The sequence below is a fragment of the Apis cerana genome, linkage group LG4, assembly GCF_029169275.1.
Source record: "Apis cerana isolate GH-2021 linkage group LG4, AcerK_1.0, whole genome shotgun sequence".
NCBI classification, from domain to species: domain Eukaryota; kingdom Metazoa; phylum Arthropoda; class Insecta; order Hymenoptera; family Apidae; genus Apis; species Apis cerana.
In genome coordinates this window covers 3,846,659-3,870,923 of record NC_083855.1, presented here as the reverse complement: position 1 = coordinate 3,870,923, position 24,265 = coordinate 3,846,659, and the positions used below count along the sequence as shown (strand labels likewise).

Sequence of the window (24,265 nt, the reverse complement as noted above, 5' to 3'; positions counted from 1 at the left end):
CCCGCCGCTTCCATTTCCTTAATAATTCTCCGATTAATTCCTTTTTTTCTCCCTTCCGACGATTCGATCCGTGCTTTTCACGGGGAGGAAAATTGTTGTTTGGATCGGAAACGTATCGACGATTCCTCAAGTTTGATCACGTTCGGGTAACAAGCATCTAACCAGTTCACCGATTGTTCGTGAACTCCTGAACGAATCACCTGTAAGATGGTCGCATTATCGAAGCAGCCACAGTCGTCGATTAGCCGAGCCATCTCTTCCTGGATCTCCTTCCGTCCATCGTTCGATTCATTATCGAAACGACACCTCGAAAGAAGAAACTTATCACGCGAGTTCCATAATTTCGCGCAATCTTCAACGATCGCGCACGGTAACCGTAATTACCTCTCCTCTGATGGAATCGCATCATCAAAACCTGCTCGTTCATCAACCTTTGGAATACCGAATCGCTCCCAACGCGCGCGAACAAAAGATTCGTCTTAATACAAGCGATAATGGGGAGAATTGTGATCCTCCTCTCTCTCTCTCTTCTTCTTTTTTTCAAAGGCGAGGATGTTTCGCGCGTTTTCTTCGTGTTGCGTTATTCAGAGGGCAAATTAGCTCGAACGTATCCCACGAACGAGATCGACGAACCGTGTCGTTTAACACGCCGGATAACGAACGACAGACGTTCGTTACGTGTTAATCGATCGACAGACAGGTATTGGATCGGTATCGGAGTACGTGCACGGCTGGGTGACGACGCGCGAGTTACACGCGACAATGATCGTCGCGCGGACGATTCCGTTCACGGTGTTTTGCCGCGCGAATCGGCCGCCGACGATCGGTCACGTACGATTTCTACGATTAGCCACGCGAGATCCAACAGCTTCGCACCGATCCGAACGAGCCGGGGACCATTTAGGGACCACCCGTGATGTAATTTTCGATACGGAACATTCCACCTTACTTTTCTCCTCTTCTCCCTTTTTTCTTTCGATCCTTAAGGATTAATCGTTGACGGTCTCGTTGTATATTTTCAACCTTTTCTTTCATATATATATATGCATAAAATAATCTCGCAGCATTGATATTTATATATGGTCCCACGAGGAAGTTATAAAGTTTCGACTCATTCTCTTTATATATAGGTGGTCCCGATGAGTCGACGTGCCGGTTAATCAGAGCCGAGAGGCTCGTTGTGGATATTTAGTAATCAAGAGATCGTAACTCGTCTTTTCTCGCGCAGTGAAAGGCCCCGTGGCGTCCCTGACGACCACGCTAATTACCGGGGAGGAAGGGAGGAAGGGACAGAGGATCTTAGAGATCCGTATTCTCGTTTTCGGTGTCCATCCGTTCGAAGGATGGATTCCGAAACCATTTCCTTCCAACTCAATTTTCTTCGACTTAATCTCGTGCCCCGGAGAAGTCTCGGCTGGGAACAAGCGGGACGAAGGTGACGAATTTCTCCCCCGTCAAATCTATGCGAACGTGGATCGAGGCGACGTAGAATCGCGAGGATGGAAGAAGAAAAAGAAAAGCGTGAATACATACGGACGAGGGACGACTGTCCAGCCAGGCCCCCCGGCCATCCATCCGTCACCTCGACGCGGTGTTGAGCAGCTCTTCGAACGTCGCTAAGAAAACGTCATCGCTAAGTGGAATGAATCATTGCGATCCAAAGAAAGAATGGGACGTAGTTCGATGTAGTATACGTACACGAGAGGTATCATAGGAAAGAAACCGAGGTTTGAAACTGAGGAAAAAGAGAGAGAGAGAGTAAGAAAAGACACCAAAGGAATGGGAGAAAGGGGAGAAGAGGAGATGAGGATGGTGGCGCAGAAGGTGGCGAGGCGGAGATGAGGCCTGGCTAAAGTCACCGGCCCGGCAAAAAACTCAAATTGATCAAAATGAGAGTTACGCCGGGCAAAAAAAGGTAAACGACCAGGATGGTAGTCACGCATTTCGTGCCAGTGGTGAGTTTAGCGAGACTCGACAATAGGAGGAAACTTCCTTTCGACGATCGTTCGCCATCCCGGGACAGAGATCGATCCTCCTCTCTCGGCCGTGATTCTGATTCCGAAGAGAAGCACAAGTAGTATCGGTAAATGCTCGATCCTTTTTTCTTTTCTTCTTTCTCTCCTTTTTCCTTCTCGACGAGCGCAAGAAGAAAAGCAAACGTGGAAACGGAAAAGGGCAATTTGCTGGATTTTCACGCGCGCGCCGAGTTTCTACGATACTTCAATTTTCCCTTATGCAAAAATCATCCTCGCTGTTTCCACAAACGGTTCGGTTACGTTTCCTTCCTTCAACGTGAGCGTGGATTATTAACATACCTAAGCGATGCAAATTACGAACACGTTATTCTCTCGGCTGAAAGCGAAAACTCAGGCGAGCAAATGTACAAGATGGAAAGAAAGAAGAGAAAGAGAGAGAGAGAGAGAGAGAAACGAGACGGATTCCCGGGATTAATTTTCCGTCAATTACGCGCGAAACGTCTGGTAATTTTCTGAGATAATGAAGACGAATCCGAGGAAAAACCTGTGTCCTGTTTCTGCCTCTCGTTAACAGATAGGTAACCAAAGATTAACGTTATTATTATCTGCTAATTTAAATATCCTAGCCGCACACGCAAATTAGGAGGCAAACAATAGGCTTTGGAAAATCGTAATTACGAGAATGAACGTCCTGGTAAACGACAAAATGGAAATATTGATTTTCTCTGCAACATAATATCTGACAGATTTTTCTCCTTTTTTTTTTATTTCGCAAGCTAATTACATCGAATTTAATTCGTACACCTCGTCGTACACACGCGAGAACGATGAATCAGGTGCGCGTGGAAGAAACGAGACGAAGAAGCCGACGGGAGCGGCTTCCTTTTATAAAATTGAAAAGCGATCGGCCGATACACACGCCGAGAGAAAGCGAGGAAGAAAAAGGAAACGAGATTATCCCCGAGTTGGGATGAAGTCGTTGGATGAATTGATTAAGAAGTAACGAGGGGGGAGGGGGAGGGGACAACACGTGCAACCGGGCCTTAAAATATGGCCACTTACCCATGGCACCGGGGTTAATTACCTCTGTCTTTTCTGAAGCCGGGCCGGGTACAGTAATGTATTAGCGCGTTTAGGCACGGCCAGTTAATCCCAAGGAACTGCTCAACGCACCGTTAAGCACGCTTAACTCGTTAAGTCAGGCCTAATACTCAGCCCGGTGGATAATATTCCGGCTGAAATTATCCTAAATATGATCAGAGCCAAGTGTGCGGGGGAGTGCGAATGGAAGCCGAGCCGAGTTTCGACCGAGCTCTCCTCCCCCCCCTCCTCCTCCTAATTGCCCAGGCCTTCTCTTTTTGTCCGTGCGCGACGCTGCCTTTAATCGCGGTTGAACACGTAAACACGCAGATGTAAATAGAGAACCGTTCGTCCTTTGAGCAACCTTTAACGTTCGGCGTTACGCTCGGCCGCGTGAAAGCGGGTCTCGGATTGTCCCACTCTTAATCTATCCGATTTTGATTCGGTCATTAACGCGCCATCATAATAAAACTGGATACTGGAACGATGAGGGACGAGCGAATTCATTTTTCAATCCCGTGCCTGGCTTTCCTAATGTCAAAATCAAACGAGAGGAAGGGGGAGGAGGGAGCCGATCTCCTTTCCCATTAGTCTGTCAAACTCTCGCCGTGAAGATTTACCATCGTCGTTTGGAATAATAATATTCCCTTGAATACGATAAATGGATATTTATATCGTTCGTAATGTATTACGCGTACGAGTATACATATATATATATATATTGAAAATAATTGGATATTTTTCCAGCAAAATAACAGAAATTGCATTATTCGTTGGCCGATGATTTTCTTCGTCCGAATTGATACGAATCACACATCCCACAAAGAGAAGTAAACTCCTTCCATTTATCCATCCATTCATCCATTCTCTCGTTTTGGAAATTGCAGGAAGAATGAACGACTGAGAGAGAAAAAAATAAAAAAAAAAGAAATAACGGAACGATAGGAAACGAATGCGAGCATTGGATCACCGTAAGCGGAATGGAAACGCTTGTCCTTAGTCACGCGTGCTCGTTTTTATCGTCCGGCGGGATCGTGCCGGAAGCATAACTCGATTCGCCTTTTCGTTGGCATTTGCATGCCGCGGAAATAATTCCCATGATTCGCCGGAAACGTATCAGATAAGGGCCCCGTGGCTATATCCCGGTCGCATTAACGGGCTAATTAAAGCGGCGTAAACAATAGCGGGCTCGGGGTGAGGGGGAGGGGGATGGAGTCGACATCGGCGCATCAGAAAAATCCGGCATGTGTGTGTGTGTATATACGTAAGAGTAACGTAATCCGCGCCGTGTGCAAGCGTTGTTAACGTGTGCACGAACGTCAGTAATCAGTAATCTTAACATTGTTAGATATTTTATGTTTATGGATGATACACGCCGCTTTACAAGACCATCACCCGTGATAACGATTATGAAACAGAACTGTACATATCGGTCCTGTAAGTATCGTCCATCGTTCCCATTTTTCTTTCCAAGAAATTAGGAAAAAAGAAAAAATCTTATCCTTTTATCCTGCTCGAGCGATTTAACAATTTCTATTTATTCGAGAGATGGATGGATGGAGTGGAGAAAATGCAAAATACGCACGCGTTAGAGACGGTAATTTGAATAAATCGTTTCTTAATTTTGTGAAAGTAATTTTCGATTGGAAAAGAAAGGAAGGGTATCCAAATATTTCTTGGACGAGGCGTCGGGTAAATGTCACACGGTGTTCGTGCAGAAGACGGGAAGGCGCAAAATAGGCGAGCGCGAGAAGCACAGGTAAACGGAATACGCGTTATGCAGTGTGGGTTTAATGCACGAACACGGCCGCATAATCAACGACCATCTAGATCGTAAAACCGATGTTTATGCCCGATACGAGACGGCTTCAAGCGCACCAGATATATATATATAATAACAGTAGCATCATTTGTCTATGTATACATTTCTGTTGCAATCGTCGGGGTTCGTAATGTTACGTAAATGAAGGAAACAACAAAGGCGAGCGGAACAATTGGACCACCGTGAACGACGAGGTATCATTCTTAATTAATAAACCTGTCCTCGCTTCGTATCCAAAGACGATTCCATTCTCGATAAAAAGCGGAAGGGATGGAAATACGCATCGTATGTATGTATATATATATTTGTAATTTGTTAATTGGAAATTTCGCCGGTGATGGTAATTTTCATCACCTGCGCGCATCGAGATTATTATATGTAGATAATATGTGTATCTGTTCGTATAATTGTAATTTTAATATAACCGGTGGATATAACCGGATTTCAAGAAGATTATACAAATTATAATATCTATAAAAAAATTCCAGTTTGACAGTTTATAGTTATTGCCGAATTTCATTCGAAATCCGATGCTCCCTCCGATGCGTCCGGTGAGTGAAAGCAAAAATTTAATATAACAGCGTAATTGTAAAATTATTATAAAGGAAAAATAAAATGAAAATATCTCTATCTGAAAATGGAACCCGAGAAAGGATCTAAACGATCAATAATTTCATTTGCATGGTTGTAAATTCTTAATGTAGAGTCGCAAAATCTAAGATGGAATGTATTAATGTGAAAAACCGAAATATTGTATAGTAAACGGGAATAAGTGTTAAAATTTTTTAATTGAAATAACGAAGAATTACCTATAAATCACACACATGTGACACAACATTGAATCGAGTGTTCACACATTTAGGCAACGCAGTATCTGTTAACTGTACATAATGAGTATACTCATGAAGAAATGACAATCTTTTGCCTTATGGGCAATAAAATTATTTCTCAAAAATCCAACCGCCATTTCATTGCAATTTACATATTTAATTTAATTTTACAGCAGCAGCATGCGCTTTGTGTCGTCTCCTCACATTTGCGACACAACGTAGGTATAACATTTTTTAAAATAGAACTGCACAGTCTTTAATTATGTTCGGAAAATTGAAATTCGAAGTGGAAAGGAAAAAGTAATCGGACAGGGAAAAATCGGCATTCTTTTCTTAAATATTTATCGTCGTACACCCGTGACAGTGCACGCAAAAGAAATTCCATCCGTTCTATCCTTGAACGGAAGATAGCCGCTCTCGTCTTAGAAACATTTTTATCGACGTTCAGCAATGCCGTGTCGCTCCAGCAAAAACGTCGAAGGTCTTCCTCTTCCCCGACACCGTGCGGGGAACCAACTATCGCCGACATAATAATATCCGGCGAGCATCTAAATAATCCCGTATGCAAAGAAATATCCCGATTCCTTTCGCGTCGTAAAATCCCAAACGAGAAGGAGGGGGGAGAAGCAGAAGAAGGGAGGAATCCGCGATATGTGCTAATTGGCGCGTAATTGACGCGGGATTAACCCTTTACTCCTGTCCCGGGCGAAGGGAGAAAGATTATCGAACCGCTTTATATCCCCTCTCCTCCTCCCCTTTCTTCCAACTCTTATGGATTCTTATCGAGAGGAGGTGGGCTGAAAGAATCAATTCCGCGCGTTATCGTAATCGCGAGATCGAGAATTGAGATCGTTCCTCTTTATATATATATATATATATATATTTCGAGAGAAAAGGAGAGAGAGAAAGAAAGAAAGAAGGACGGCGCACAAAGGCAATTAGCGTGTAAGAAAAAGAAAAAAAGAAAAGAGAGAGAGCGAAGAAGGGCGAAGAAATGAAATAACGCAGTTGATTATTCATGATTTGGGGAATGCTCGATGCGCTTATGGCCCCGTCTCGGATTAGCATACCTCGCATAAACTGCGAAATAACATGCTTGTGCACGCATGCACGCACCGCACGCAACCACGCGCGCTGAAAAAGAGAGATGCAGAGAGGCAGAGAGAGAGAGAGAGAGATAAAGGGAAAGGGGTAAGAGGAGTTGTTGGAGGAAGAAAAAAATTCGCAAGGGGGCAAGGGACGGGAGAAAACGGACGGTTGCGAGACGATGCAATTCTCCTACTCTAAGCCTTGGCATTAGCATTGTGCCTTTATCGAAACTGCTCATCGTGCCACATCCGGATTCAAATTACGCCTGGCTTACGCTTATGTTTATTTAACCAGTTATTAAAATTACATTAAGGGGCTCTCTCTTAATTATGTCGCTCGAGAAACGTCCTCGGCCCTCCCCTCCCTCCTTCGAATGAGCGACCTGTAATTCCGGAAGGAATCGCGGCGCGCTAGACGAAGAAGCGGCGAGGGAAAAGGGAGGGAAAAAGGTGGAAGGACGACGGGTGGAGGAGAGGGAAGACTCGGAGCCGGGCTCGTTGGTCGCGTTTCTACGGATCGAGCCTGTTACGGAACGATTATGGAGGGAGGGAGAGACGGATTAAAAGTTTGCACGGAGTCAAAGACCCCGAGGCACAGGTTTTATTCAAAGGAGAGACGGACGGCTCTCCTTTTAATATCGACTCGGATCAAAGCGAGGCGACGATTACGCAACTCGAGTTGAAACAGGACTGTCACCAAGCGGCGACCGACCGAGCAAGAGACGGCCTCTATTCCTGAGAAACGGATCTCCCCCTTTCTTTCTCCTCCTTCTCGTCCGGAATAATCGAGAGGAGTGGCTCGAACAAGTGGATCGAGATGTTGGATCGCGATGCATTTTGGAGTATCGCGAATTAAAAATTTTAAATTATTACCGATATCGATGTTACCGATATTTAGTAGATCGCGGGGAAGCGTAGCGAATATAGACGAGGTCGAGTATTGTTTTAACGTTAAAAAAAAAGGAAAAAAAAAAGAAAAAGAATAAATTGAAACTTATGTAAAACGAAGATTATTATAATCTTTCGCAACAGCGGCTGTCGTTCATTAATGTTTTTTAATTTAATGGACAACATCCGCCGTAACAGGAAGAACGTTTCTACACGTGCATATTTAAGTAGAATTTACATACGTATTTTGATTTGTGATTTTTTCTTTTTTTTTTTTTTTTCAAAGAACCGAGCTGTTATTACATATCGAACGTAAGTTTCGAAATATTAACCGACGATTTAAAGTTATTAAAGTAAATATCTTTATCAGCAACCGAGCAGCAAATCGTAATTAATAAAATTGACACGAATTTCTTCGTCCCCCGAATTAATCCTTTCGATCATCCCCGATCGATTTTCTCGAGCTCCCGTCCGTTTCTCGGTCCAATCAAGGACGATTAAAGCGACAATTTATGCACCATATAAACGTGTATAACGGCATAATTGCACAGTCCGGGGCTACAAATTGCGAGCGAATTTCGCATTAGCCGCGTGTTTGTTGCACAGTCATCGAGAGGTGGTCTAGAACGATCGAGCAGTGAACTACCACCACCGGAGTGACAGTGGAGGGAAAGGCGTCCACAGGCGTCTCGTTTGCCATTACCATCGTCATCACCGGCTCCATGACGGTGTTGCGCGGTTTAATTTGAATACATGAGGCAGGAAGCGGGTCCGGGCATTAGCCACGCGTGTTTCTCCCCGACGACTCGCATTATCTTTGCTTAAAACGATCCTGCGGGGGCCTTCCCTTCTCCTCCGCTCGCGTGTCGCCATTTCTCTCGTCGACGAGCCACCTTTTCCTTCGCCGGCTCGCGATAATACCGCGAAATTCGAAAACCGACCACCGACGACGCACCTCTTTTTCTCGCGATAATCGATACAACCTCGTATTTTCAACGTTTCGTGTCGTCTCTCTTTTCTTTCTCTCTCGTCGAGGAGGAACACGAAGGATTGAAAGAAAACGCGAGGCTGACGTTGTCGGATAACCATGCGTAAGATTCTCAAGTATATCGGACAATTGCATCTGGCAAATAGATAAATGGAGATGGTCCCGAGGCGACGAACTTTTCTAGATTGCCAGTCTCTCTTTTTTAATTAGCACCTCGAAGGGAAGTTAAAGGATTCGCCGGCGAGTTTTCGATTGGAATCGCTCATTAACGGGGCCGATCTGAATCCGGCTTTACACGAAACAATATAATTAAATCCGCATCAACGCGGTAATCATCGTGTGGGCCCCGAAACAGGCGAGAGAATAATAAAACCAGCTATATATATATATAAACCCTTGGTTTCGAAACCAGATATTATCGTTGGGGGACGAAGAAACGATGCTCTTTATTAATAATTCTTCGTAATTCTTTATTTTCGTAATTCTCCTCGATAACAAATGGACGATTAATGAAGGTCGCTCGATCGATGATCAATCTGAGATAGGTCAAGTCGTTGCATAATTAAATCGTATAAAATATTCGAACAAAGATATCGAATTTTTCTAATAATTTCTTATTCATCGTTATCTTATTTATTTGCCTCGAAGTCGAGGTATCGATCAATCTTCACGTTTCTCTATCGATTTCTATTCCATTCTTTCTCGTTACGCGCGCTCCATCCCAGCCTGCCACCTGTCCATCCTCGACAATCCATCCGCTCACGGACTCGAGGAAATTTGCATATATGACGCGCACGAAACGAGAAGAAAATGGTTTCGAGAAGGCCGGCAAAATGATGACGAAAGTCGGCTCGTTTATTAAGAAAAGCAGCGAAATCCTCTGATCCATCGCCGATTTCCACCGCTCCGAAACCGATTATCGCGGCAAAGAAGAAAAACGAAAGAAAAAGAACGAAATCGCCGCCATTTCCCCGAGGAATCCATCTCGGCGCAAAAAGAAAAAAAAAAGAAGAAAAAGGAGAAAAAAGCGAAACGACCGGCTACCGGTTGCCGAGAGATTTTAATTAAATCGTATGTTAAACCCGACGATATTTCATTCCGCGGGATAAATAAGCGCGGACAACGATCTATCACCCGACCGTGTAATTATCGCCACAGATTACGACCGTCAACGTCCATGTCAACCATCAATGTAACCGATAGCAGCACACCAATCGCTTTACCGTTCACTTTGCCGCTTCACTCGCAAATTGATCGATAGATCGATAGTTCTCGCGCTATCTCGAAATTACGATATTCGATTCTCCGGTTGGAGAGGAGAGGAGCAGGAAGAGGAGAAGGAGAAGAAACGCGATCGAAACGCGTGCGGCGTGCGAGTTATTTCCGCGAGTGTCAGCTCGTTTTTCGTGTTACGTAACGTGAGCGCGAAATTAATAAAGGCCACGGGAAATTTCCAGGAATCGTTGTGGAATCGGCACGACGCGACGCGGCCTTCTTTCCTCATAAGGATTACAAACGAATTCCGCCGGATGATAATCCGGCGGTGTTTCGCAATTTTTGAATCGGCCGATTCACCGTTTCCTGCCACTTTCGTCCTTCCATTCCGCGCGGATGGATCACGGATCCCGCAGGATCGATACGCGGCAAAGCAGCCGCTGATCGCGCGTCAGGGACGCGTACGGACATGTACGTACGGAGATGTAAAATCGCCTCGCTTTGGAAAATCCGAGTCATCCGGCGAGAAATATAATCGTGAGAAACGGCGGTGTCTTTACCGAGAGATCGATTAACAGGTGGCGGGGAGAAGGAAGAAGGATGAAGGAATCAATGGTTTCTCGTTGTTATTTAAATTGCCTCCACGTGTAATTTCTTATTCTCTATGATTGGAAAGAATGAACGCGCGCCAACGTACTAATCAAAAATACATTTGTCTTTGCGCAACACGCGATAGATAGCCGACAACGGCCGCCCATTATAATTGGTCTATTGAATAACGAAAAAGAAAAAGAGAGATACGTATCCCGTATCGTTCCTTTCTACTTTCCATACTACGAGTTAAATTGGCCGATATACGTATAATGGAAAAATCTAGCGAGATAGGATTTGGAATTTTTCGAGGGATCGCCTCATTTTAATTGATCGATCGATCGAGTTGGAAAAGAATCGAAAAATCGGAATTTAGCGAAATTGATTTTCCTTTTTCGAAGCAATCGACGTGTCATTAATTATAATTGAGTTGAACCGATGAGAATCGCAATTCATTTTTCTTAAATAATTTAATTATAATCCGATACCTCCGCGGTTGAATTAAAATAATCAATTTACACTGATTTTCTCGAATATCATAAAATATCTCGATTCACCTTATCTATCGATACTTAATTCAATAAACTTGAACGATTATAATTCTGCGCATATCCCGCGTATATATTATTTCGGAATCCTTATTTCCTTTCCATCCTTGGCGCAAAGCCGCCAATTAATTAAATCTCTCAAACGCAAACGCGAGGATCGTAATTCAGTAGATACAAGTTTACGACTCTCCTCCAAAGGTTGAACGTTTAAAAGGTTGGGAACGACGTCCCTCAAAGGCGGAATTCTTCCTTGACATCGTCACTCCGCCGACGAGAGAGAGAGAGAGAGAGAGATTCTCGAATCATTCCCGACGTTTAAAGCGCGAAGCGCAAAAAAGATGTATGTATACAGCGACGCGAGGCTTAACGAGAGGCTCAATAAGAATTCAATGAAAGATCGAACGGCGAAAACACCTTGGCGGCGACAAGGTTCACCTCGTCCCGGGATATTATTCACCGCAACAAGAGCGCAAGGATTACGGCTCCACCACCGCTCCTTTCCAACGCCGTGCATACGCGGCGGCCTGCCAATCCGTCCTGAATTAGCATATTGGCGGCCACCAAATACGGCTCAGCTCAGCTCGCGAACGCAGCCGACAAATGCGATGAATATGGTGATTTCCATCATTTATCCGACTGGCTAGGCGCAAACGTTCCTTGAGCCGCGACCACTGGCCAGAGTATATTAGTCGGAGGAGATGTATTAACGGTTTCCATTTGTTGCAGAAACGAAGGTAAATAGCGGAGAAATGGAGGAATCAGAAACGGAGTAGAAAAAAGAAGCAGGAAGAAGGAGAAGAGAAAAAAGGAAAATACATATATACGATAATGAAACGCAACAATTCCGCAATGCTTGGAATAATGAATTTTATTTTAATCTCTTCGACGGCGAAGACACGCTCTGTCGCGAGTTGCGGTTATCCATTCGATGAATATGGAACGAGAGGGAGGAGACGCGGATGAAGGATGATTAAAAGAGAAATTGTTGGAAAATATCTCGAATCATGGAGCAAGATCAGAGATGAATATGCGTGGCGGATATCGAACCAGATATCCAGGTACATATCGAATTGTAATACTTTTACTCGAGATTCCATATTCTTTATCGCGCGATCGAAAGATTATCCATCGCGATGAGAAAGATAAATAACAGCACGACGAGAAGAAGGAGGATGATTCGTGCGTACAAGCAAGCAACGGTTCAATCGAAATATAAATAAGTGTGTGTATATATATGAATGCGAGAGAAACGGATTAACCGGGGGAACTTATCTCGGAGATAATACAGAATAAAGTAGAAGGAAAGAAAGAAAGAGGGAAAAATAAGTGATAAATAGCCGGTAGATGGAACAAAGGCTGGAGTGGCGCGCTTGCAGCATTATCTTGCAGCGGTACGTGACATTATAGGTTTCATTAGGAGAGAAGTGCATCTCCTTTTTCGTTTTGCACCGCGAGCAGCAAGGACGTGTACCTAGCGCGTGTATCGCTCGTCTGGCTTCGACGCATTCGTCATCAACACGTAGAGAGAGGAGAGATCGTATCGTGGCAGCGTCGGGGAAACCACGCCGCTCATAATTTGCATGTCTCGGCTGGTAACGAAGAGTTATGGCCACGACGGCGGAACTTTTCGCTCGCCGAGGAAAAACACGAAGATTACGATCGACGAAAGCGAAAGCGAGGTTTCACGTCGTCTCACGTCGCGCTCATTCAGAAAATCCATGAAAAATCGACGGAATAATCCTCCTTTATTAATTTTCCATCCATCCAGGATGAAGAAACAGGGTGAAAAAGATGGTCTCGCGCACGTGCAGGAGAGGCACGTGGCCGCCGGCAACCCTTCGTTGCTTGAATGTTTAAAGAAAGGCGAAGGAAAGTCGGTCGCGTGTCGCGGTGATTTGTCGATGACCGTGTATACGTGTGCGCGTGTGTATGTCGCATCTTTTTGGTACACACACACACATACACGCGCGGAAAGGTGGCCTCGTGCGCAGAGCAAAAGGGTTGGATATATACCTGGTCGTGCGAGACTCTTCGAGCGGAAGAAGAAGGGAAGGAGGGAAGAAAGAGAGGTCCGCGCGCCACGTGACCCCTGCGCCACGGTCCTCCATTCCTTATTGGAATCCTCCTGGCCCAACCTGACCTATCCAAGGTGAGATTTATCCGGCGGCTTTACCTGCCACCTATATACCCACCTCGGTACCTTCCTCTCGCCTTCGTCTATGCCTACACCTACCGGGAATCCCCGCATTCCCATCCCCATCCCCGTCGACCGATGAACCGTCGTTCCCGGGTCACGTATCCTAGGCCTTCTCCTAAGGATCGTGTGTAACGTAACAGGTGAGATTTCCCGTGCCGTCTGGGATCTCGGCCTGCGCCCGCCTACGCCTAGCCTACACCTTTTGTATTCCGAGCGCTTTGACTCGCTTTCGACGATCATTGCATTCGTGGACTGATTCACTGGAATGCAATTTCGGGTGTCGATGATCGAACAGGGTGAATTCGATGCGAAGAATGAAATAGAAATTAACGAACGAGGATTTCTTCCTCCTCTATTTGCGCTTAGATTTTTCGCTTCGAATCGGCGTCTATTCCTTCTCCCTTACTTTTTATTCCCTCGCGGCAAACTGACGCGTTAACGGTTCCCAGTTAGTTAAAAGTAAATTTCTTCCACGAAGGAGGCGTCCAACAGTCTGGGGCCGCGCTTAATTTTCCATTGTTTTCCTCCATCCGCGTGACACGCGTCCCACGGCGAACTTTGCGATCTCCGAATGCAAATCACCTTTCGATTTTTCATAAAAAAAACCTTGCGTCCACCGCCTACGAGTCACGTGCCCGCAAAAGCCTTGGTCCTGGGAGAAACCAACACGCGAGAGGGGCGACGTAATAGGTGGGATTTAGCCAGAACTAGCCCGAAGCGTTCCTCCTCGCCTCGTTCCTAATACCGAAAGCCGAGTAGGCTATAATCGGAAACACCGCTGCGAGACCGATGCAAATCGGGGCCACGACATTACGTATTCCTCCCTTCGTCTTTCTCCTTTTTTTTCTTTACACTTGTGCGATGACGCAACGAATATGAGAGAGAGAAAGGGAAGGACGGAGGCTACGGCTTCCGGCTCACGGCCGAAACCGAACGAAGCTGATTTCTTTCATTAAAATCCTCGTTAATTCAGGGTTCAGTCGTTTCAGAGTTGATCTAAAACTCTGGGGATAATTAAGCCAAGGAGCGAACAGATAATGACGTTAATTCCATGTTATATTAATTAGTCGAATGAACGAATGTTTTAAAACGAGATAAATTAAGGGTATCTCTATTAGGAAAACAAAGCTAAAAGCGTGGCGCGGGCGCGCGCCCGCGTTCGCGAGATGCATCGTGTTCCTATCTGCCTCTGATTATCTTGATCCGATCCCCGTCAAGAGAGAAAGGCAACGGAGCGAAATACGAAGGGAAATAGGAAGAAGCGAGCGTGGTGGACGAGGAGGGGGAGAGAGGGAATAAGCTCTTCATTATTCCAACAAAAGGCAAAAGCCTATTTACCTTCGTAATCTCGATCGAATTAATCCGTGGTTGGCTCGCTCGAAGACGGGACGAATCGAAATTTGGCGTTTCCACGATTTCTCGAAGGAGAGAAGCAGGTGATCTCCGGCTGGATGGAAAGGGAGGAAGGGGAGGGGAGGCGTTATTCACCCGAGTTTGCGTTTGGCCTACGAAATTTACACGAACGTGAAACACGGCGTGTTTGGCCGAGGCGGGTTGTTTCCGGTCCTTCTCTCCTTCTCTTCCAAGCGTTCAAAGCGGCCGTCGTCGTCTTTTTATCGACGAGGCACCGACACGCGGAGAGAAAGAGAGAGAGAGAGAGAGCCAAGCCTTCATTTCTCAAGTGACGCGAGCGAGAGATTGGAGATCGATAAAAGGCCGTTTCACCCGGCCCGATAGCGACGCAAATCGAAGAAAAATAAATACGGCATATTATTCAGTCAGGATTAATCGATCGACATGAGCAATGTCAACAAACGCGATTTCTTTTTGCTCGAAACGCGTAGATATCCGTGGCATGCGGTGGCCGCGATCTCGTCGCCCAGGAACCGACCGCCCCCGATCAGAATCCCTGATCGAACCACGACGACGACGACGACGACGTCGACCGCTCTCTTTCGTGTTATCGAACGCGAGGGATGCTAAGAACGTAGATCGAGCTCTCGATTACATAGCTGTTTACCGTGCACAGATCGGAGAGGAGAGATCGGCCTCTTTGCGAACGATATTTGCGATCACGAGTACACATTTAGAAATAATCGGAAATTCGCTGTTTGGTAAAGTGTTATGCGCGCTTGTTTCCAAGAAACGCTAGAAATGAGCGGGAACGATGATCCTTTGATAGGGAACGTGGGTATTTTTAAGCGTCTCTCCGCTCGATCTTAGGATTATTCGATGTTGGAGCGATCATGGCCGATCTTTGTCTTCTCTTCGAGATTACGTAACGAACAAGTTAATGGATCTAACGCTCTGTCGTATCTGTCCGGGCATCGATACTTTTTTTGTCAACATTTAATTCCACTTAATTCTACCCATTATCTTTACCTACGTAACTACGAAAATTTGTATTTTATTAAATTCTCAGAAATCAATCGAATCGATTTTCCTGGTGCTCCTACAATTTTCCACGTTCCATTTTAAACGATGATGCGAGAATATCGATGATCTAGTCGTGAACAATCGTAAGGAGGGGGCAATGCGTTATGGAAAAACGATGTGGCTGTTCGTGACACGCGGCAATGAAAATGTTAAAATAACAAAGGAACGTCTTTCGGCGGGCGAGAGAAGTTGAGAGAAACGACTTCGAGGAACTGTCGTCGTGTCGTACACGAAACTCGAAGATCAATGAAGATCACGGATGAAAGCGGAGAAAGAAAGAGAGAGAGAGAGAGAAAAAGGAAACGAAGAATCGTGAGTACTCTCACGAGTCGAAAAAGGGGGACCGTCCAATTTTCCGCACGCGAGTGATCCGACGGTACTCGAGAGAGCTCCAACGTTTCTCGTTTTCTTGCCGAGAGATTCGTTGTTCGGCTAACGAACAATAAACAGACGACTTTTACCCTCCCCTCCTCCCTCCCCTTTCTAATAATTACCGCGTTAAGAACAACATTTCTCGAAAAGGGAATTAAATTCGAAACGAGACGCGTTCCGACGAACCGGAAGGAGGGGGAAAGGGAAAAAGGTAGAAGAAGGAAGTAATAAGAATCATCGACGAGATTTTTCCCACTACTGGATTAGCGACGAATCAAATCGACGATAATCAAACTGTTAAAGGGCGTGTAATAACTTCTTCCCTCCGTCCTTTGGCGCGATTTGCCGTCTAATATTGTCGTTGATTAATTTATGTGGCCGGATCGAAGAATATAATTGGCAGAAATCGCAACATTGCCGATCGATCGTTATCTCGTTTCGAGTTTCGCAACGCGCAACCAAACCGGAGAAAAAGAGAAAAAGAGAGAGAGAGAGGGAGAAGGGAGAGGGTTCCTGATGATCGTTGGACAGAACGAGAAAAACGAAACGCATTCAACGGACGGCTTGTTAAAGGAGGAGACATCCTCGTCGTCGTCGTCGTCGTCGTCGAGTGTCGGAATATGTCGCTGGAACGAGGAGGAGCAACGACTCGAAATATCCGAAAGAGGGGGAAACAAGGTAGATGGAAGGACGAAGGAGGGAGAAAAAAAACGAGTGGAGAAGAGTCTAGGTAAGAAGAAAAGCGGGATACAGGCACGTACACACGGCATAGATGGGGATGAAATCAATATGGAGAGCGTATCGAGGAAAATTATTGTTATCAAGGGGGTTAGGGCCATCCACCGTGAAACGTCATTTTCAGGATCATCCTTGGCGGATCACCGCGGCGCGATAGGGATTGGCCGACAGCATAGAATCTAATTATGTGATAAACATTGTTGCGCGGCACACCTGCTCGTAAATAACATAGAATCAAACACGTATCACGTTACGCCGTAATACACGATGGGCCTCGGGAGAGGAACAGGTCCGTGGACCTTTCCTTGCGAACCTCGATCGGTTATATCTTCGATATATAAGGTAAGCTTGTTCCTGCGCGTGTTCCTTGCCAGGATTAATTATATTATTCTCCAACATAAATTAGCACGGCGAAAAGAAGGAGGGACCGAGTAATTACGCTTTTCGTGAACGCGCCGAAACCGACACCTTTCGTTCGCGTGAAAATCGAAGATCGATCGATCGAAAAAAAGAAAGAAAGAAGGGGGCAGAGAGAGAGAGAGAGAGAGAGAAAACGGAAAACGAGGAACACGAAGCCGGGGAGTGTCATTTTCAAGAAGATAAGAACGATGATCGGTTAATAAAGAAATGGTCAATCGTTGGCCAGGAATAAAATACGAAAATACTCGGGTGTTAAACGTTATATAAGGCGGGCATTATCTGGAGCACTTTACGTTTTTTCACTTCAAAAATGGATTTTTCGTCGTATCGCGTTGCTCATCGAAAATAACCGCGCGATCACGCGCACGCTTACGTGGAATATTTATTCATACAAGCCTTAGTGCTAAGACCTTATCGACAGATACGATATCGGCCGACTTTTTCTCACAGGCAACGGCGTTTGTTTGCCGTTGCATTTTTGAATATTAGTGCAATTATGTAGAGACGTACATATACATATTCGCTGAATAGCAAAGTGTTCGAGGAGTAAAAAAAAAAAAAAACGCATCGAGCCACGATAATTGTCCGTGGATTAAACATTAATATAACTCGCGTTATCGATAATATCGAAATCAAAGATAACTCTTTTCTTTTTTTTTTCCTTTTTTTTTTTTCTATTTTTATTTTTTTTCCCAAAGTCATCGGATCGAAACGTTATTTTCGTTTCGATTGTATCGTTTCTTCTCTCGAGATAAATGCATAGTAGTTGTTCAATTTCTCGTAATCCGGCTGATAACGAAGGTGTCGATTTTATTATATTTTTATTTTTCCTTCCTTTTTCTTTTTTTTTTTTTTTTTTGTTCAATTCTTCTTCTTCTTTTTTTTCCTCGTTTCTTAACGTTGTTACGAGCGCGCTTATCAGGTTAATTCATAACGCTGTTTACATTGCATTTTATTGAAACTAATAAAGATCCGGCTGTTTAGAATCAGATAATGCTCGCCTCGACATGTATCATGTTTTAATTACGATCATTCTTGTTTTCACGGTATCGCGGGGCTCACGACACATTATACCGCGATAATAAACACGAAATGATAACTTATAACTCGATGTAAAACCGAGTTATAAGTACAATAATATTTAGTTTTTGCAAAATAATCAAATGTTTTATCGACGACAGATCGAACCATGTATCCAATATATATATGTATATATTGTATATATAGATACACGGGCATTTTTCATGATCCTTCTTCGTCTCTTTCTTTTACTTGTAATCATCGATCTACATTTTATCAGGGAATGCATCGAAAAGAAATTTTTCTAATCTTATCTATCGATGTGACTCTCCACGTGCCTAATATACTTTAAACACGTTTCATTGAGACGAATTAAAATAGTTAATGTAATGCGTTTAACGTGTCCTATAATTTTTTTTCAATTTCAAAAGTCTAAAATCATTATACGAGTTTGATACGAGAAATTATTATCTTATTAATATTGTGAATCATACGATTAATAAGACGCAAAATTATTGACACAATTTTAATCAGCTCATACGATAGATTTTTAAGATAAATACGATTATAAAAGAGTGGCGCTCAATGAATAATCACTATTCCCTTTCCATTAAATAATTGATGATTATCGATTTCTATGATATATATTATATTATATTATTGATAAGAATTTTTTTTTCGAAAAAATTAATTTTTTTACTCGCATGACGAAATATTAAAGTAAAATAAAATAAAATAAGAGATCGTTTCTCTTCGGATCGGAAAGGAATAGTTTTAAGGAAATTAGAGAAAAGATTGCGTATAAAATTATTCTTTTGATTTAGCATTAAGAAAAAAAAAATGAAACTAATGAAAAGAAAATATATTTGCACCAATAAAAATGGTAACTTTTCCTATTTATCCAATTTATTCTTTTATTGGTCAAAAATATTGTATCTTGTGTCGAACGGAAAAGAAAAACGGAAACGAATCTGCATTCTTGCAACGGAATTATCTCAAAACGATCGAAAACCTGAATCATTTGTTTCCATCGACACCTGCATCTACAACTTACAACGAAGAATTTTTTTCTAGATACTTTACACGTAATAACTGAAAAAAAAAAAAAACAGAACTCCTCCCTTCTTACTGCAAAGTCCTCACAATTATCCCTCGAATTTTAATTAACGTGCACGCACACGTTCCTTCGAACGAAACGTTATACGAATTTATCCGTCAAGAATTCCCTTATCGCGAAGGGGAATCGTTGGTGGAGGCGCACGCAAGCAGCAACGAAACGACGAGCGAGTAGAACGAAAGGAATATCATCTAAAAGGGAATTCACCTTCCCATCGTAAAACCGTGCCGCCGCAATTGGCGAACCTGCCTTTTGCCGTTTTGCGTACGGGAAAAAACGCAACGAGACGCAACGAAACGCCGTATTTCAGGTAAATGCCCGATTCTCGACGCTCGTTCCTACAATGGAATCAACAATGCGTCGACCATTTGGGGGTCGGAGGCAACAAAGGCCCGTGCCAAGGTTGCGCGGGGGTGGCAGTGTCGGATGCGAGCGGGGAGGCTCTCCATTGACAGCTGACGGATCGAACGGTTTTCCCCCAAAATGCATGGGATCGTTTCATGTTTCGTTCGCGGACAAATAGCGGCTGGCATGACGCACACGTTTCGTTTGTCTCGGAAATCTCCGGTTTCGTTACTGAACCAACTCTTTGGGAAATCGTTGGAAGAAAGAGGGGAGAAATAGCTCGATAGTCATCCCACTCGACTATTTTGATTACACGGTGAATTTATATTTTTAATCAGAATGGTCTTCCAATATTTTTCCTTTAGTCGCGTTTCATCGATTCAACAAACGAAAGATTATGGAATGTTCAATTGGAAACGTGATATCATGCGTTATTAATAACGATTCTCTCGTATTTTTTGTTTCGAAATTTCAAACGTTTGTTCACGAGAGAAGGAGGAGAAAGAGGAGGAGGAGTTTAAGAAGAAATCAGGAATTATAAAATTTCCTTCCCTTTCCGCGTTTTTTGTACGTTACTCTATATAAAAGAGGAAACGAAACGCCGCACTTAATCTATATGATAACTTTGATTAATTTAAGATTCATAATTGATTGGATTCTAAGAATGCTATCAAATCGAAATATTCGTATTTCGAAGAGCAGAATTCCAAGATTCAAATGAGTAACTCGTTACGAAAACGAATGTAAAATTGGAATTATATCAATTCTGTTTATCACCGATATTATAATTCATTACGTATTCTTGTACGCGTCATACAGTCGGAGATGAGATATGGATATTTTTTTTTTTGCAGAATAATACGGCTTGATAATTTAAAAAGGAAATTTGCATGTCTGATAGACTCACCATTTTCGGTGCCTCGAAGTGGACCGGAAGGGCTACCGCCGGTGGAGACTCCTTCGTCTTCGCTGCTGCTGCTGCTACCCTCACTGGGACTGTAACTTCTCCTGCTTCCCGACCCTCTGCCGATCTTCTGCCCGCTACCGGTTGTTCCATTATTATTATCGTGTATCCTATCCTGCAGTCTCTCGTACATAGTCCTTACGCGAGAATGTAGCCTCTGTTGTTGAAGGGAACCGACCGAAAAGTCCAAAGGTTGGTCAATCTCCGACTGTATCTGCGACTGTCTCTGTACTTGTCCACAAACCGAGCCAACGATCAAACTCTGGGATTGAACAACTTGCTGTCCTATAGGCGATACTTGTTGTTGTTGTTGCTGTTGCTGTTGTTGCTGTTGTTGATGTTGCTGCTGCTGCTCCTGATGAACGGTACTCGGTGGACTCCACCATTGGTGCCCACCCTGTATAGACCTCCAAGCCTCGATCGTGTTGTTGTTCGTCGGGCTGGTCTGCTTTTGCTTCTGTTGCTGCATCTGCATCTGCTGTTGCGACTGTTGCTGCTGTTGAACCATCGCAACCTCCACCAGGTTGTTGTTCTCCAGCAGATGCATGCTGGGGGTCTGCGTCATCGACGACGGCAGAACGAAAGGGGAGGCGCCCACCAAAGGTGGGCTAGACTCTTGGCGCTGTCGATGGATGGAATGATGATGTTGTTGCCTGTGCTGCGGCTGCTGTTGAACAGGTTGCTGTTGCTGGTGTTGCTGGTGTTGCTGCGAACTGGATGGTATCACAACCGGAGGCGGAATTTGCCGGACGGTTCGCGCGGCCTCGGCGACCCACCGGCGCACCGCCTCGCTGTCGAGGCCCGCCAGCCCTGCGGACTTTGTTTTCGACTGTCCTCCGGGCGATGATAAACCCTTATCGGGTATCAGGCCGGGTAGCGCGAGGACCCCGGTACCCGCCACCGCGACCCTGGGTCCCGAAACGCCCCCGTAAGCAGCCAACGCCGCGAAATCCAACGTGGTCACCTGCTGGCTCCCTTTGTTGGACAAGCTAAGCTGTTTTTCGCCCTCCGTGTACGAATTTGATATCCTTTTATCGTTTTTATCGTTGGTTAAAAGCGTGGAGCGATGGTCAATAGTCGGTATTGCACTTTTGAGAATGAAAGCTCCACGAAGACGAGTGCAGAATGTGGATTTTTCAGGTTATTTTGGAATTCAGGTTCAACGGAACAGAAGCGAATTACAAATATAAAAGATCCTTAAGACGTCTATTATCCTTTGATATCACAGTATATTCCTATAGAAACACTACACTGATAAATGAGCACAGATATATTCCTTCGACACGCTTCGAACGTATTCCAGTCTCGCACGGTAGTCACTACTTGGTTATATACGTTTATCCTTCACGTTCATTATACGAACACTTCTTAATGAATATATAGTTATTAAACGGAACAGCGTGACAAGTGTGTGCCGTCGTTATTTCCTTCGCATATCGTCCCTGGCCACGTTGAATTCACCTGTCATCCGGATGCCAAACACAAACAGATTTCACGTAAATTTTGAATCGACACCAACGCCAACTGTCAACGGCTATTACCGAAGTTTCCCGCGTTTTTAGCGCGAGAATCGTCTTTTATAACCCGCGAATATTCAAAAATCCTATTGTCTCTCCGATCTGTCAGTGACGCGTCAGATACCCAGCGTCACCCATCGGCGAATTCACGAACGATTCCGATGCTAATCACCGAGACGAACACGAGCATCGTAAGTTACAAGTTAGATCGTAAATCTAATTCAGAATCCTTCCAATGCCATTAGAAACTGTCACGAATATTCACTGTCTCACTGTTTCGACGCTGGCAATTACTCCCGTGGTTCCGCGTTCCACACGTGCGGTACCGTTTCGTCATAGGTTCACACACACCGCGCGTCAGCTTTCCTCTCGCGAGAATTGAGCTGTCCGCGGTGCGGGATCGTAGAAAGAGCAAAGTATCGTTATCGCAGGCACACGAGCATCCGCGACGAGCTACGACGGTGGCAGCTACGGCTGCGGCGGCTGGTACGGCGGTCAGATGCTGTCGCGTGCATGTGTGCAGCTACACTAGAGGGCCCACGTACGCCCGGTCGGCCGCCTACCGGCCACGGGGAACGCGGACGCGTACACGGACCGTGGAACGCAAAGTGGGGGAGTTGCACAAAGAAGGAAAGAGATGGAGCAACACTAACCTCGGTTCGAAAGGCTGAGTGTACGACGAAGAGGTTAGATTGGAACGAAAAGCAGCGGACGGACGCCTGGACGCTTATGCTGGTGGGGAAACAAGCAGCGTCGGTGGGGAATGGTGCTCCAATCGCAAAGAAACGCGGATCACGCGCGGCTCCGCCCGGCAAGGAAAGGCGAGTTCTCTGGTCGCGAGCGCGAACGCGCCTTTTTACCTCGCGTGTACCGGCTACTACTTACTGCTGCAACGAAACCGCGATTAAAGAGAGAGAAGGTAAGTCCATTTGCATATGCGAGAAAAGCAACCAATCGCAGCACAAGTCGCTCCTCTGTCGATATATCCAACGGTAACGATTAACACTTTCAAATTAATCCGAAAAACAAGTGACACGTCTTTAGCACAATCGTTTTCGTAAACGTCAAGTAACGACTAAGTAATTATGAGGGCGCTCTGTATAATATGCGCGCGACTCTATTAATTCAAGTATGTGTCACAGGTGGCGTTTTTTGGCAAACGTGCGTGTTTCGTGATATATTTCGTAAATTATAAAATCGATTCGTTTGAAGTTTTAGTAGTAATTTTTCGCAAAATATCCGTTTAAAGTGTTCTTTATAAAGTGCAAAAGTAGTGTACTTGTTGTTGGTCGAAATAAAGAAAAGTAGAATAGTAAATTGCAAGTGTATTAAACTTGTTTCATGTACTAGGTTATATATACTGTACTACTTTGCTACAATTTGAATATTAGAATATTCGTCTAGTGAGAAATAATTCGCGTCACGTGGAATGTATATGATAGTTTTTCGAAACTTTTAGTTGAAATCTGTGATTTTATGATTCGAATTGAGTAATACATTTTTGGAGTACACTGGAGAACGAAATATCCGGCTAATACTTTATGCTGATGAGTCTCAGGTTAACAGCAAACCGGTAAGTACTTGTACAGGTTAAAACCGGTCGGTTCAACGATCTCTCGAACAATAGATTCATTGTGTGTTGAATACGTTCGCATTAACAAATGTATTCAAACAATCAATAATGCATAATATACGAATATTATAATCACCCATTAACAGTATCGAAAAAATATAGCAATTATATCGAATCAAATATATCGAACGTACCGAATATATCGAATCTTTGATATCAAGCTACATAATTCGAAATAAATTTAAATTCGAATATCGAGAACCTCACGAATTTTTATGAAATTAATTAAGTATATTACGAATATGTTCTGAAATTTATTTCAGACATCATTTTTCTTCGAAAAATTTCTAACCTTATCGTAATTATGAATATCGTAATTATGAAAATATTCACGCATCCTATCGAGTCGAATATATCGAACGTATTGAACATATCAAACTTTCGATATCAAATTACACAACTCGAATTTAATTTAAATTCGAACCTTATGAATTTTTGTGAAATTAATTAAGGATATTACATATATGTTCTGAAATTTAT

At 44.0% G+C, this 24,265-nt stretch overlaps 2 protein-coding genes across 7 annotated transcripts in view; one reads left to right on the top strand and one right to left on the bottom strand.

The window, feature by feature from the left end:
* Positions 1 to 22,470, bottom strand: part of LOC108003627 (protein nubbin-like) — a 109,792-nt gene extending 87,322 nt beyond the window's left edge. For all 6 annotated transcript variants that reach the window (XM_017066026.3, XM_017066024.3, XM_028669626.2 and 3 more), the window contains exon 1: positions 20,579 to 22,470. In XM_017066026.3, coding sequence (XP_016921515.1) covers positions 20,579 to 21,200 — 622 coding nt within the window. In that variant the 5' untranslated portion in view covers positions 21,201 to 22,470. The remainder of the gene's footprint in view (positions 1 to 20,578) is intronic.
* The window catches only part of LOC108003628 (uncharacterized), a 77,217-nt gene continuing 75,339 nt past the window's right edge, over positions 22,388 to 24,265 (top strand). The window contains 3 exon segments of the mRNA XM_028669627.2: positions 22,388 to 22,443; positions 22,445 to 22,552; positions 22,554 to 23,071. Coding sequence (XP_028525428.1) covers positions 22,388 to 22,443; positions 22,445 to 22,552; positions 22,554 to 23,071 — 682 coding nt within the window.